We start from the raw sequence: 15,581 nt of genomic DNA, 5'->3' as shown, positions 1-15,581 counted from the left end.
AGGTTGTTGGTTCGATTCCAGGCCGTGCCAAATGACGTTGTGTCCTTGGGCAAGGCATTACACCGTACTTGCCTCGGGGGAATGTCCCTCTACTTACTGTAAGTCGCTCTGGTTAAGGTCTCTGCTAAATGACTAAATGTGAAAGGACAACAGAAATGGGATTATACAGCAAACCTTTGCTGGTAACATTTTGGGCAAGTTTCATAAACAAATATTGGGAATATGGAAAGTAACAAGTACAAATGAACTGGATTCGAGCACACAGCTCTTTGTCACAGGAGGCGGTTTAAATAAATAAATAACATTTATCTTCCATGCTTAACACACTCCAGCAGAGGGCCATGAGAGATGAGGTTGTCGGCTCACAAAACGATACCCACTGTATTTGCTTCTTAGTTCCGCTACAGGTGGTTTCTATTTGTGCAGCTGACATGTACTGAGTACAAGACAGACTCGTACAGTAGTTTTCCGATGGATGAAGATTGTCTGTGACTCACACATCAAGGGCTATGTGAGTAATGTGTAGAGAAACAGCACTAAGGGGTTAGTCTGTCACTGTGAAGCCAGACCACCCGTCATCTTACCACCAAAAATGAATTAATTCACAAGGGATCAAAAATGCTTATTCTTCAGGGTAGACATAACTGGAGAAGGCAGTACAAAATTTGCCTTTGTTTTAGTTTAGGTATATGTCATGTGAACTGAAACTTCAGTTGCAGTCACAATCCCAAGAAAAGTGTTCAAAGTCAAGGCCAGTTCAAAGCCTCCTCGATCCCTGCTAGACATTCTCTTTCAATCTCACATCCTCCTCAATACTGAATGTAAGTAATTAACTGCCCTCCATTACCATTGCGTATGTCAATGTGTACACAAAAACTAAAAGTAACCTATGCATTTGGAAAGTACATCGGCGATTGGAGGGACAGACATAATGGGTGGAGGACTGTAGAGTTATCAGACTGTGTGTATGTGTGCACGTGTGCGCGCGTGTGTTGTTCAGCTGGTAGCCTGTCTTGGCAGGGTGACAGGGTGGTGTTGTAATCTCCCGGCCAGTGTGCGGCAGCACCTTTCATTTCCACAGGATTACAACGCAGTGTTCCACACGCACGCACACACACACACACACACACACACAGGGCAGAGCCATGCTGCCACACTGCATGCAAGAGATAACTCAGCATTTCTGTTGTCCCCTGTTCCAACTCCTCCCCTAAGCCACATCAAACCCGGGAGGGTTTGTGGAGAAAGCTAGATGAGAGGGGAGACAGAGAGAGAGAGAGAGAGAGAGAGAGAGAGAGAGAGAGAGAGAGAGAGAGAGAGAGAGAGAGAGAGAGAGAGAGAGAGAGAGAGAGAGAGAGAGAGAGAGAGAGAGAGAGAGAGAGAGAGAGAGAGAGACAGAGGGTCATAATGACTGCCTGCCCACCTTGTTCCTTTGCCACATTTATTGTTGCGTTTTTAATTTGCATGCAGGAGGATTTGGACGGCAGCGCTCCGATTCTGGTGTCTGTGGTTTCAGCCGATTCGCCGGTGAGGAACAGCCTCTCCCTCCTGCCTTTCCTCCTCCTCACCCACATGCCTCCAAGTCTCTACTCAAAGCCTTAAGTAACACGCTACCGCGGCACTGCCGCACAGTAATCCAACTCAAATACTCCCCAAACCAACAGGATTAAACCCAAAGTGCTAGAGCCAATCAAACAAAAGCTCAATGTGAACTCCATCCTAATGCTGGGAAGTCCTCAAAGAAATTAATGACAACAAAAAATATATATACGCAAAGCGCAATGCATTTTCAATGTTCAAATTGCTCAACAAAAAAGTGGAAAAAATAAGAAAAATCTCTATAATGTAAATTATATTTTAAGTTACTTTCAAATAGTCTTTCAAATTTTTTGAAAAAACACTTCCCAAAACTAAAGCTGAAAACACCATCTCTGTCCCTGTCAAGGTACATAGTTTTCGGTTTCCATGGTGCTTTAAAAGACTGAAGCTGTATTATTATTAAGCAACTTTCTTTTTTCTGTGTGAACTTATTTTGTGTAAAGCACGGTAGAGGAGAGTCACCTCGGCTTTCCATTTCAATACGACATTGATCGAACCTTCAGCGCAGATATACATGCCTTGGGGTCAAAAGGTGCAGAATTATAAGGTAATAAAGTCTTCAGCGGTCCTCATGCAGTCTTGTAGAGCTCCCATTGTGTGGCCATGGTATAAATAGCAAGCAGGCGTTCTGATAAAAATATTTCACTCCTGACACAATGGCTGAATTCATGCGCGAGATTTACCCAACTATGCAGCGGCACACCGTGTGCGTGTGCTTGTGTGAGCGTGAGTGTGTGTGAGCGTGAGTGTGTGTGAGCGTGAGTGTGTGTAAGCGAGTGTGTGTGTGCAGCAGTCACAAGCTGCCAATGAGAGCATAGGCCTGGTCTGTCAGAGAACAGCATGGTATTCACCCCCCTCCCCCACCCCAAAATGGAGACACATTACTGCATTAATAAACAAGTGGCTCTGCTGTGAAACCCTGCATGGGAACGAGAGAGAGAGAGAGGGAGGGAGGAGGGGGAGAGTGAGAGAGCCAGAGCGAGAGAGATAGAGAGAGAGGGAGGAGGGGGAGAGCGAGAGAGCCAGAGCGAGAGTGATAGAGGCCAGCTCGGCCTTCTCTGTCACACGGCATGGCCAACACCTTATTCTAATCTCATTTACTGGTTATCATCAGGTCCCATCAGCCTGACCTCACTCACCGCACCAAACAAGCCGACAGATGTCCATCAATTCGCTTTTCGCTTCCCCCCCCCCCCTCCCCGAGACAGGATTATAGCATGATAAAAATCATGCAATGTTCTACCACGAAACAAAAGGTACTGTGTGTGTTTTAGATGTCACCGATTTAACCTTGTCCGAGACACACACCGACAAAAAAAAAAAGTTTTGAGGAAAACATTGGGAATGTTGTGGCTTACTAGAAGTTCATCAGCCAGACAAACATCTCTCATGTCCGAATGGGAGAAAGACAAGCAGGGGAGTGACAAAGCATTATTGTCTTTCCCTCCATAGACCTGGCAGCAGGCCAAAGCCGGCAGACAATGCTATGCAGATAAATGCAGCCGATAACACGGTATGTTCAAACCTGTTTCTCCTCCTGAGCGAGCATGCACGGATGCGTGCCCTGCAAATGACGTGTGATGGGTCGTAAATACGGTACGCCGTGACGACCACGTCCATCTGCTGACTGGGGGAGAGAGACTTACAACATGCTTGCTTTGGGTAGACGTCCAGGCCTGAGTCTCCCTCTATGATAAGTTAAGATTGACCGCTCGAAATGTACCCTGTTTTGAAAGCAGGAATTTGTCATATAGAAATAGGGTAGCTTGAAAGACCCATTCAAGGTCATGGTTTTGGCATGGCGAGTGAAGAGGGAGAATGGGGAAATGGGTCAACCCTCCTTTTTGAACTCATAATCATCCCCGAGGGGAAACTTAAGATTCAGTTTCATGTACTCAATGTTTATTTATTTATTCATTTCATTTATTTATTCTATGTATTTTTTCTCTTTACATATTAACCCTCTCATATGAGGACTTGGGTCAGACAGAATGGCCTAAATGCTCACATACTGTAGTGAGCTGAAGTTTAAATAGAGGGCAAAGCATCTCAAATTAGGTTATTATATTAGATATAAAACACACTATGCAATGATTAATGTTGCACAGTTCATCACCAGTTAATAAGCATCATTAGATGTTCTGAAAAGTGCCCAATTGCCTACCATTAAGTTTGAAGACAGCTGCTTGATTGGTTATCAGACCTCCTCTGTTGTCATGGTCAGCAGAAGATTGCTTCTCGTTTGAAAGAAACAAGGCAACCTGCTTCTCTGCTTTCCAAGTGGGACTTGGGAAGGCCCGATCAATGCATTTCAGAACTGGAGTGGGAATGGAATGATTTCAAGGTCCCCAGCTGGGAAACCTATGATGTCAGTGTTGACGGAGTTAAAGGCTGTGACCTCACCAGTCACAATAACCCAGCTGACAAAGATAACAGACTGGCAGCTCATATGCACATGCTTGCAGGGCGAGGCATGATTATTCAGGAAATGGGGCTCTTTGTCAGCAATTACTCCCATAACAATGGTAACCAATTGTGTGTTACAATATGTCACAGTTGCTCAAATCGTGAAATTGTCCATGAGTGTTCTGAAACCCATAGATACTTGGGTGTAGAGAAGATTAAAAATACTTTGTATAATCCCAAATCATTTTGATTCAGTTATCATTTACCTAAATGTAACTATTAGGGTAACATTGTTGTTGATGTATTACATATTTTAAAAAAAATTCCTGCAATGCTAGTCACGGCATAGCTACAATACTCTTTAAAACTAACTTCTATAGACTGTGTATATACAGTGGTTTTGGCATGAAACAATAGGAGTTAGGATGGTAAATACAACATAGATCAACAACAGGGGGGGGGGGGTGGAGAGGTTGAGAAAGTATGCTGATAAACAACAAACAGCTAATAGCACAAGAATTAGAAGCACATCCAGCTCCTTCGAGAAGTGCGTTTCGGATTCCATCAATTATAAAAGCTTAATTGAGTTTTAATTCAAAACTGAGGTTTAATTGCTAATATCAGAGCAGAATTAAGCTGATAAATCACAACTGGTTTTATTAAATTATGGATTGAAATAACAGAGAACCTGCCAATTGTGCGTGTCAGCTAAATCTGTATTCTTAATTGAATGGTCTGCCTTACCTGAAAGTAAACCTTGGGCCAATGTTTCCTACATTACATTCCAACTTTAGTGGAAAATGTTAAGGGGGTGAAACAATATGATTCATGATGACAGAGAAATGAAATGATGAAGAAATAACTTTGTGAAAATATTAGATTATTAAAATAGGGGTTTTCAACCTGACCTATGGCACTGCAAGAGGATGCTCAAAGAGGTCAACAGATAACCAGATAGCATCAACAAAGACTGGTAAACAAAATCTTAGTACCAGGGAATGTGTATGAGAGAGAAAGAGAGAGAGAGAGAGAGAGAGAGAGAGAGAGAGAGAGAGAGAGAGAGAGAGAGAGAGAAAGAGGTAGAGGTAGAGAGTTAGAGAGAGGAAGAGAGGTCGAGAAGTAGAGAGAGAGAGAGACAGAGAGAGAACTAGTAAGCACCAGCCTGAGCACTTCAACGGGTCCTAATGTCCCCCATACGGTCCCTCACTCTTACACTGTACACACACACACACACACACACATGCGCACACACACACACACACACAGGATTACACTCTCGATTCAACACACACTGCATCTGCCGGAGCTAGTGGCTATAGTTAAATTGAAATATTTCCCGGCGTGTGTCAGAAGCATGCAGAATGGTAATTATGACAGATCTGATTAGGCGGGCCGAGTCGAGCGGCTCCGGGCTGCAGGTGCGACCTTGTGCATTCCTGCGTGTGTAAATAAAATTAATTACAAGCGTGGGGGGCGCGCGGCGCGTGACATCGGCGCGCGCGGGGGACTCCCACGGGGGGCACCCTAATGGAATATTTTCCCCGAGTCTAATAATACAGTTGGTATTGACTTGAGGTAATTAGGGGGATCATTAAAGCGCTTTTCCCGGCGTATTTGCCTGCCTGATCAGATTAGCGAGAATGGGCCTCAGAACAAGCCCTGTGTGGTCTGTCAGAGGAGAGGAGACAGTGGGAGAGGGCTTGCAATCTACTTCACTTCTGAGCTGGAGAGTGGGTGGGGGCATGGAGGGTGAGGGCTACTCTGGGCTCTGACTGGGGACAGGGGAGTAGAGGTGGGTTACAGAGTGAGAGGTGGGGGTAGAGAGTGAGAGGTGGGGGTAGAGAGATAGAGGTGGGGTAGAGAGATAGAGGTGGGTTAGAGAGTGAGAGGTGGGGGTAGAGAGTGAGAGGTGGGGTAGAGAGATAGAGGTGGGGTAGAGAGTGAGAGGTGGGGTAAAGAGTGAGAAGTAGCGGTAGAAAGTGAGAGGTGGGTAGAGAGTGAGAGGTGGGGTAGAGAGTTAGAGGTGGGGTAGAGAGTGAGAGGTGGGGTAGAGCGTGAGAGGTGGGTAGAGAGTTAGAGGTGGGGTAGAGAGTGAGAGGTGGGGGTAGAGAGTGAGAGGTGGGGTAGAGAGTTAGAGGTGGGGGTAGAGAGTGAGAGGTGGGTAGAGAGTTAGAGGTGGGGTAGAGAGTGAGAGGTGGGGGTAGAGAGTGAGAGGTGGGTAGAGAGTGAGAGGTGGGGGTAGAGAGTGAGAGGTGGGGTAGAGAGTTAGAGGTGGGGGTAGAGAGTGAGAGGTGGGTAGAGAGTTAGAGGTGGGGTAGAGAGTGAGAGGTGGGGGTAGAGAGTGAGAGGTGGGTAGAGAGTGAGAGGTGGGGGTAGAGAGTTAGAGGTGGGGTAGAGAGTGAGAGGTGGGGTAGAGAGTGAGAGGTGGGTAGAGAGTGAGAGGTGGGGGTAGAGAGTGAGAGGTGGGTAGAGAGTGAGAGGTGGGGGTAGAGAGTGAGAGGTGGGGGTAGAGAGTGAGAGGTGGGTAGAGAGTTAGAGGTGGGTAGAGAGTGAGAGGTGGGTAGAGAGTGAGAGGTGAGGGTAGAGAGTTAGAGGTGGGGTAGAGAGTGAGAGGTGGGTAGAGAGTGAGAGGTGAGGGTAGAGAGTTAGAGGTGGGGTAGAGAGTGAGAGGTGGGTAGAGAGTTAGAGGTGGGTAGAGAGTGAGAGGTGGGTAGAGAGTGAGAGGTGGGGTAGAGAGTGAGAGGTGGGTAGAGAGTGAGAGGTGGGTAGAGAGTGAGAGGTGAGGGTAGAGAGTGAGAGGTGAGGGTAGAGCAGGAGGAGGACAAAAGGAGGGGGGTAAGTCAGTGAGAGGTGTGAGAGAGGTTGAGAGAGGGAGAAAGCAATAGGTCAGGAGAGTGTAAGCTGGCAGGCTCAGTGTGACTCTAGTCCTGGCTAAAGGGGGTTTCATGAATCAGGGGAGAGGTGGCAGGAGGTAAGGAAAGAGGGTGGGGGTGGGATGTTGGTGGGGGGGATTCTTCTGTCCATTAAACAATAAGAGAAGAGCTCATTTCAGTGTGAGGAGGACTTTGTCGTTTGCAAGATCATTCGTTAAATTAATTATTCAGACATCTGGGTCTACAGTTCAAGGAATAGTGTCTTTAATAATGCAGAAAATCTGCACATCGTTTCCACGGCAACCTAATAACCATAAATAAATAAATCAATTAATAAACATGTGTGGGCTTTATTTCCCTTTTGGTACCAAGCTCTCATTAAATTTAAGGGGAAAGACAGACACCTTAGTCTGTAAACAAACCAATAATAGTCAGATAGATTTCCACCGAAAGAAGAGAAGTTTATCTTTGAGGCTACCTTAAAAACACTTTAGTTCTATCCTGGCTATAATTTTGGATTCAGAGACCCATGTTAAACAGACATGTTTAACAGACTAAACAGGGTATACCTTTCACGCAACTACTAAAACACCCTTCACTTACACATGTGGGCTGTGTCCATAACAAAAATTGAAAGAAGTTTTCACCCCCAGGTTTGGCCACAGCAACACCAGGTATTTGAATGAGTTTTTTGTCCAATTTAAAATACTTGGGATTAGGCTGAGACATCTGAGTGGGATGCAAAGCCATCAGGCTGTCCTCATTCAAAACTGAAAAACAAGGCTTTCAACTAACCCAGGAAATGAATCATCCGAGAAGCAGGAAGGGGGAGGTGGGGGCTGTTAGAGTGATCGTCCAGTAATTTCACCAGCGTCACCCACCCCTCCCCCTCCCTCCCTCTCACCCACCCCATCTTTTCCACTCTAGAATAGCAAGACACTCGGTGCCCCTACCGCAACCCCCCCACCCGAGAGGGTACCGTGCCAGGTGGGTGCAGGGTGACAGATGGCACACACCAGCCCCCCGACCCAACCCCCTCCCCGCTCTCCCTACTGCAGCAGCCCCCCTGCCTGGCCCCCCTGGTGGCACAGTGGCAGACCAGATCAGTGCCATTCTGTCTCATTAGAGCCTGGCTAATTAGCGTAGCCTCTTCCAGGGTAGAAGTAGGAGAGGGAGAGAAAGAGGCACACAAAGATAAAGAGAGAAAGAAAGAAAGAAAGAGAGAGAAAGGAGAGGGGGGCGGGGGCGTTTGGTGGTGATTGGTTGTCCGCTGGTCATTCTAGAATCATGGGGCTACGATCCCTGTGGTGAAGGGGCTCTCAGGGTGCTTGTTGCGTGACAGCAGGGACTCTGATTCCCACAATCACACTCAGGATGTGTCGGGCAACTCAGACACCTAGCTCCCCACAGCTAGCCTCCCTAATGCTAGCTTCTGCTATTTAGTAGCCAAAGTGGCACAGCTAACCACCCTCAGTGGTAGCCTAGCCAACACAGCTAGCCTCCTTGTTAACTTAGCGACAAACAACGAATGCTGGCTGCCACCAACAAGCTGGTTTACACTCGTAACATTAACACTGGCTACCTACAAGGCTAGCCTAACCTTCTCAAACCAAATGGGGAGTCTGCTAATGCTCAGTGATAGGCTACTTCAGCCAGCATTGTATCTTGTAGCCAACATCAATACAGGGTCTGAACAAAGTTGTGTGCAGCCTGCAATTCTTGAAACTGAAACATTAAATTACTTCTATCTGATAAGAATATGATGGTTCATAAATACATGTTTCTAAAAACAAACACTACCAAATGATAAAAACAGGGTGTCTCACAGGTACAAAAGAAATATGTAAAGGCTGTACATGAGCACGTCTATGTACAATATGACTGAATATTGTAGTTTACATTGACTTAGTGCAACCAGTTATAGCAAAGAGGGTTCTGAAAAGCTACAGTGAATATGAGAGAGAGCTACCAGTTAAAAGCTGGCAGGGGCCTGCTGTGGTTACGAGCCCTGAGAGGGGATGGGATGGCTTGCATCCAAATCTCACCCTAACCCCCCCCCCCCACACACACACACACACACACAGTCACACACACACACACATACACACAGTCACAAACACAAGCACAGACTCTTTCTAATCTCCTCCCTTTATCTCCTCCCATCCCATCCCTTGCCTCTTGCTCATCTGTCTCTCGCAGGGCAGTCTCACTCAAGGAAGACAATCACACACCCACACAGAAACACACACGGAAACAATCTCTCCTCCAACCCCCTGCCCCCACCCTATGCCACCTCTACCAGGGTGCCTCTATACATGTATGTAACCTCTGACAATTACAGTGATACTGTGGGCAGAGGGATGGCACACCACGCCTATAAGGCACGCATGCGCCAATTTCAGAGATGAGGCCTCTCTTCCTCCCCCATTCCTGCTGAACCCCATACGGGCAAGCTGCCAACCTGAACCTTCATGCACCCATCCCTCACTACCCATCCCCCATGCTCCTTCAACCCCCCAACCCCAGCACCAGCAGGCCCTGTCTGGGTTACAGCCCAACCTAGGCCTGGGTGTCTGGTATGGATCTCGGGTCTCCTGTTCTGGGGATCTGGTGTTGAGCAGATACTTCCCCTGGTGGTGGTGAGGGCAGTGTGGGCCGGGAGGGGGTACCAGCTGCCCGGGGAGCGCCCATTACGAGATGGAGCCAGAGATAAGTGCTCTCCCAGGCCCCCTTTCACAGGCATAATTAGCGCACTTCTTATCTGCTGCTCAATTCACATTCACACCCGCCCGCAATGAATGAAGCAGGGACGGGAGAGAAGAGAGAGAGAGAGAGAGAGAGAGAGAGAGAGAGAGAGAGAGAGAGAGAGAGAGAGAGAGAGAGAGAGAGAGAGGGGGGATGGAAACTATAGAGGCAAGAGGCACAGTGGAAACCTGTTCCCAGACAAATGATCATTTGAGAGGAGACAGTTGTGATTTAATGCTATGTTTTGTCTTTGTACCCTCCCCCTCTCTCCCTCCGTACTTCTAAAAAGTCTTTGAACTCTCGAACAAAAACAGTGGTTTGTGCATCAAACTGCAATTTGGTAAAACAAAGGTATCTGGAACTATAATCATCCTAATCAGCAAGAAAAAAAAAACTTACACAGATATTTGCAGATAATTTGATTCTTTCTAATCTATTTTCTTTTTCATCAAATACAATTGTGAGAAATGTCCTACTGTGCTACTTCAGATATATGCAACCTTTAATAATAAAGCTTTGCTCCGCATTTCTTTAATTACTTTTAATAAGTATTTAACTGATGATAATTTTTTTGCGAACACAAGCTGGTAGTGCTCAATGAGTGGGTTGTTCACCAAGAAGATAACAGGGAAGCGCATCGAGTTGAGAGTAATTCAGAGCACTGCTAACATAAACAGATTTGTTTTGTGTTGAAACACTACCTGCTGTTCTCTGCAACCCACAATAAAGCAGATATACAGTATGTCGTTATAGCAATATATCACCTCTATGGCGTTATAGAGGAGGGTTGTGTAATGTGCTTCAGTCATAATCCCTGGTTACTGGTGGACGCAATTGTTTTCATGGAGTCTACGCTATACATCCAGGTTTAGTTGAGGATTGTTTTGTTTCGCTTGTTTGCCTTACAAGGAAAGAGCCAACTGTCTCACTGTCTCAATAACAAGTTTAGACGTGAATTGAAAACACTATATGTGTAGCACTGCAGAACACCTACAGTAAAGGATTGGTAACTAGTGCATTCAAAGATAAAGTGTGTGTTTAGCACGTTGGGGTCTCTCAGAAAGACACCAGCATCTATAGACCCCTTTGAAAAAAATATCAGAAGTTATGCTCCTTTCTAAAATGTCTTAGCTATTAAAGTCGTACTGTAAGTATCAAAGTTTGTACATTTTGTATTCATACTATACCACATTTGTGTTTACATTATGTCACCCTGGCTATACAGTACAGATACAAGAATACTACTTTTGAGTTTCATTCCATGTGCTGCTACTTTAGTTTCAGCTCATCCATAGGCACCTTTTTGGTTTTGATATATTTTTCTATTGTTTTTGTGAACAGAGGCTTTTCTGCCTCATAGGACAGGTAACAAAACAGAACAGGTTTTTATGAGAACATTTGTGTCTAAACCAAACCTTTTAGGAGGTCAACTGAAACGTTGCGTACCTGACTCTTGGAGGCAGCCACCTTGGCAAACAAGGCTTGGGACACTTTAGCCCTCTTCATCTCCTGCTGGATCTCATCGTAGATGGAGGAGTTGATGTTGAGGATGCAGCTCTCTGTCTTGCCGTTCCATTCGCTTGGAAGGGGTGAGGGCTTCACCTGGGAAACAGCAAAGAAGGGCTGCAACTTAGCACCTGTAGATTCTCTTTTTACTGTGTGACAATAACCGGAATGCGTGTCATGTGTCAGTGTCACATGTTGGTCAAGTTTAACTGCATGTTGGTCTGAATCAGCCAAGTGACTTATAAAGACACTCTCCACATATACAGTAACGTGGGCCTTTGCACAACAAAAAACAATGAGGGGGATGTGTACAGTTTCAAGCATGATGCTACTGTAGGCTATCGTGTACGCTAGGGTGGCAGTGGAATTGTATAGAGATAGCAGAGAGGATTGTTTGCTCACAGGAGAGATGCCCACTGGGATTCTGGGGTTCCAGTCCTCCTGTCTGACGTTGTTACAGTCTTCTCTCCTGGGCTGGGGATGGGGGCGACAACGGAGGTTTGTTTGTTCAGACTTATAGGGACAAAAGGGATTCAGCTGAACACACATGCACAGAAGTGTACAGACGTGTGGACAGTCACGTACCGTATGCAAATGCAACTGCACGGACACAGATACAGGAGAAGAAAAAAACACATCACAGTGACTTTTTTTTGCCTCAATATGACCTCTTACAAATACAGCCCGGATTCAAATCACCCCACATATAAAAGTCTAAAGTTTAAATCATCCTATATATTAAGTATACTGTTCAAATCACCCCATAAAGGCTACTGTTCAAATCACCCCGTAGATATAAAGTATACTATTAAACCCAAGGCCATAAATTAACAGCGACAAATGCAAGAAACATTTTACGGATCAGCAGACCAATTAAGTCTCGCTATATTCCTCAACTTTCTTTAGGTGTGCTTGACTTCAATTTATGACTGCATGAAATTTAACTAAATGAATCTACTGCAGCCAAGATGAAGGCCCTGGGGAAAAAAAAACGTTGTTACTTACTTTATATTATATAATACACACAGTACATGCGTATTGAAAATGTTAGCTCAGACATTCCTCAGTGGTGATAAGCACTTCCAACGTTAAACTTACATTACAGGGTTTCTGTAAATTGGGAAATGCCCTGCTCTCCTCACCAATTAAAAAGTCTTACGTAACATGCAGTTATGTTTGGTCTCAATGTATTGCTCACTCATTGACAAATGATATGAGATTTGTATTGATTGATGATGTATGTTTGTGTAAATATTTTAATATTTGTGGATATATTCTTAATGTGTTAGGATGGTTTCAGACTAGTTATGTCTCTCTCTTTCTCTTACTCTCTTTTCAGTCTCTTAACCACATGATTTGTGCCCTCATGTCCAAAATGCACCTTTCGATTTAACATATTTTCCCCGCAATTGATTCATTAGCATCTAATTAAGCAGTACTTTGACCATTCTTGCTCTAATCTTTGCACAGGGTGTTAAGTAATTTTAAAGATGGTCAGGTAATTATGATTTTTGTATTTTCTTCAAATTTATACACTTTTCAGTTCACACCTCCCCTTCAGGCCACATGAACTTAATTTTTAATGTATTTTTTTATATTTTTAACTACAGTCGGAGCTGGGACACTGTGTCAAACTAATTGTTAGGGCTGGGACGTGCAAGAACTGGCGCTGGCTGTCAAGCCACCCATCAGGGCATGCGAGAAACATACCTCCGCATCTGTTTTTATGAGCGCTATAAAGTCCTCTCTGTCTCTCCTGAATTGCCACCCTGCTTGATTTATGCGGCCAAAATTACACTGCGTCTGACTCAATCTGGCATATGGCCAGGGCTATTCCTTCTACCTGCTATAAGCACTGATCTAGATAGCTAATAAGGACAGGATAATATGTTATACAGGTGAGTACACAGTGGATGCTAGCCAGCAATCTAATAGGCAGGCTTGTGTATGATCAGAGGACTAGAAAAGAAACCATGATGTGGTGTCTAAAAAATATCTTTATGGTGGTATCTATAAATATATATTCTTTTTTTAGATACCACCGCATCATTAGTCTCTTTTATAGTGACAAAACGTTCTCTTTTTTGTATACGTTATTTAAATACATATTATTGGCCTTCATCTTAATTTTTTTTATTTAAATATTGCTTTCAGGAATTTGAAGAAGAAATTATAATAAATGGCAAAGTTGATGTAAATTGCGTAATAGGTATCAACGTGATGTTTGACCTATAATTTAATACATAATATATGTTGCATTAACATTTTTTCAAGAAGATTTAAATGAGCTTGAATTAATTCAGGAAAATTATCAAAAAAGGTATGCCTCATATTTACAGCTCAATGTGTCATGCAACTTTTGTCATTCACAGCTGTTCAGTGTGTCTTGTACAAAGGTCCTCCCACTTTCAACTATTAACACTCTCTCCGCTTCCCCTCCCTCTCTCACACTATCTGTCTCTATCTCTCTCCATCAGTGCCTGCCTCGTTCTGAGCTTTGTCCATGTGAGAGGGCTTTGATTGTGGGGATGAGCGCTGAACTGCAAAGTGGCCTTCCCTCTGACAATCCAACAAACTTCTCAAATCATCCCAACACTCCCTTCCTGTTTCAATTGAAAAATGAGCTTCTGTGTTTGGGCATGGGTAAGCACACAGGGGTACTTTTTTTCTTCCCAACCTCGCTCGCACTCTCTTGATCTCTCTGCCTCCCCATCTCCTCCTCTCTCTCTCTTTGACTTTCTCTTACCCCTGCTCTTTCTGTCACTTCAACACTCTCTTTCTTTCTTTCTTTCTCTCCTAAATAAAAGCCCCATCTTCAGTCGAGGCTGGACAGAGGAGGTCTTTGTTTGTCCCTTCTATTCCCAGACACACTCCACCACACTTCAATTGGGCCTAAGTAGGAAAAGTTGCCACGCACCTTAAAAATAAAAACCCTTTGATTGGTGAGGGTAGCGGTCAAGGCGGTTAGAGAAAATGAATGAGGGACAGACTGGCAGACAGAATAAGGCATGACTGTTCACCTGGACGCCTTTAAACTCCACCAGCAACAATATATAGATGCCCTCAATACTGCTTGCTCCTCTCACTACTCCTCTATCATCCAATCTGGCTCCAAAAACCCCTGAATGCTTTTCTCCACCATCAACAAACTCCTCAAGCCCATAGACACCATCTCAACCTCCTTCACCACCAGCAAATGCAACTCATTTTTATCCTTCTTCAATAACAAAATCACTGAAATTCACAACCAGCTGGCTGCCTCCGTCCTCCACACTACCTCCCCCCCAAGCCCTCAACATGACCATCCCCTACTCCCAAGCCATACACTCTCATCCTTCAGTTTAATCACTGAAACGGACCTATCCTCAACAGTATCCAGCATGAACACCTCCACCTGTGCCCTTGACCCCTTCCCCTCTTCCTTAGTCAAGGCCTGCCTCCCCTCACTCTCACCTCTCATTGTCAACATCGCCAACTCCTCACTGTCCTCTGGTCTTGTACCCCCCCCACTCAAGCTTGCTGTTGTCACCCCCGCACTGAAAAACCTGGTCTTGACCCCGACATCCCCAACAACTACAGGCCCATCTCCAACCTCCACTACCTGTCCAAAGTCCTTGAGAGAGCTGTTGGCTTACAACTCACGTCCTACCTCAACCTTCATAACCTCTATGAACCCTTCCAGTCTGGCTTCCGTTCCAAACACAGTACAGAGACTGCCTTACTGAAAGTCACAAACGACATACTCCTCTCTGCTGACTCTGGCTTCCTCAACATCCTCATCCTCCTTGACCTCAGTGCCGCATTTGACACCATCAACCACTCCATCCTCCTCTCGCGTCTCCAGCACTCCCTTGGCATAACTGGCACTGTCCTCTCCTGCTTCACCTCCTATCTCTCAGACCGACATCAATTCATTTCCATAAACAAATGTAAATCCTCCACCTCCCCAGTCACCCACGGTGTCCCCCAAGGTTCCGCGCTTGGTCCCCTCCTCTTCATCATTTACATCCTTCCCCTTGGACAAATCATCCGTCGCCACAACCTTCACTTTCACAGCTACGCTGACGACACCAAACTCTACCTCTCTTCCAAGACCGTCAACTCAGTCACCCACTCCACTCTTACCATCTGCCTTGCTGATATAAAACCGTGGATGCAACTAAATGTTCTCAAACTAAACTGCAATAAATCTGAAATAATCATTATCGGCCCTAAACACCTCACCCGTTCAGCCCAGACTTTCTCCCTCAGCATTGACGGCTCCACCATCACCCCCTCCACCCAGGTCCGTAACCTTGGTATCATTTTACATTCCACCCTCTCTTTCTTACCCCACACCAATCACATCACCATAACTGCCTTCTTCCACCTCAAGAACATTGCACACCTCCGGCCCTCTCTGTCCTTTACCACCACCCAAACTCTAATTCACGCACTCATAACCTCCAGATC

At 45.2% G+C, this 15,581-nt stretch overlaps 1 protein-coding gene across 3 annotated transcripts in view; it reads right to left on the bottom strand.

Moving 5' to 3' along the window:
* Positions 1 to 15,581, bottom strand: part of satb1b (SATB homeobox 1b) — a 39,140-nt gene that overhangs the window by 4,595 nt on the left and 18,964 nt on the right. For all 3 annotated transcript variants that reach the window (XM_084708718.1, XM_084708720.1, XM_084708719.1), the window contains 2 exons: positions 11,532 to 11,603; positions 11,070 to 11,225 (listed from right to left, as the gene is read on the bottom strand). In XM_084708718.1, the coding sequence (XP_084564844.1) occupies positions 11,070 to 11,225; positions 11,532 to 11,603 (228 nt within the window). The remainder of the gene's footprint in view (positions 1 to 11,069; positions 11,226 to 11,531; positions 11,604 to 15,581) is intronic.

Source organism: Hypomesus nipponensis, chromosome 2 (genome assembly GCF_054491055.1).
Source record: "Hypomesus nipponensis isolate SF chromosome 2, ASM5449105v1, whole genome shotgun sequence".
NCBI classification, from domain to species: Eukaryota; Metazoa; Chordata; class Actinopteri; order Osmeriformes; family Osmeridae; genus Hypomesus; species Hypomesus nipponensis.
The sequence above is the reverse complement of the archived record's forward strand: the minus strand, read 5'-3'. Positions and strand labels throughout refer to the sequence as shown.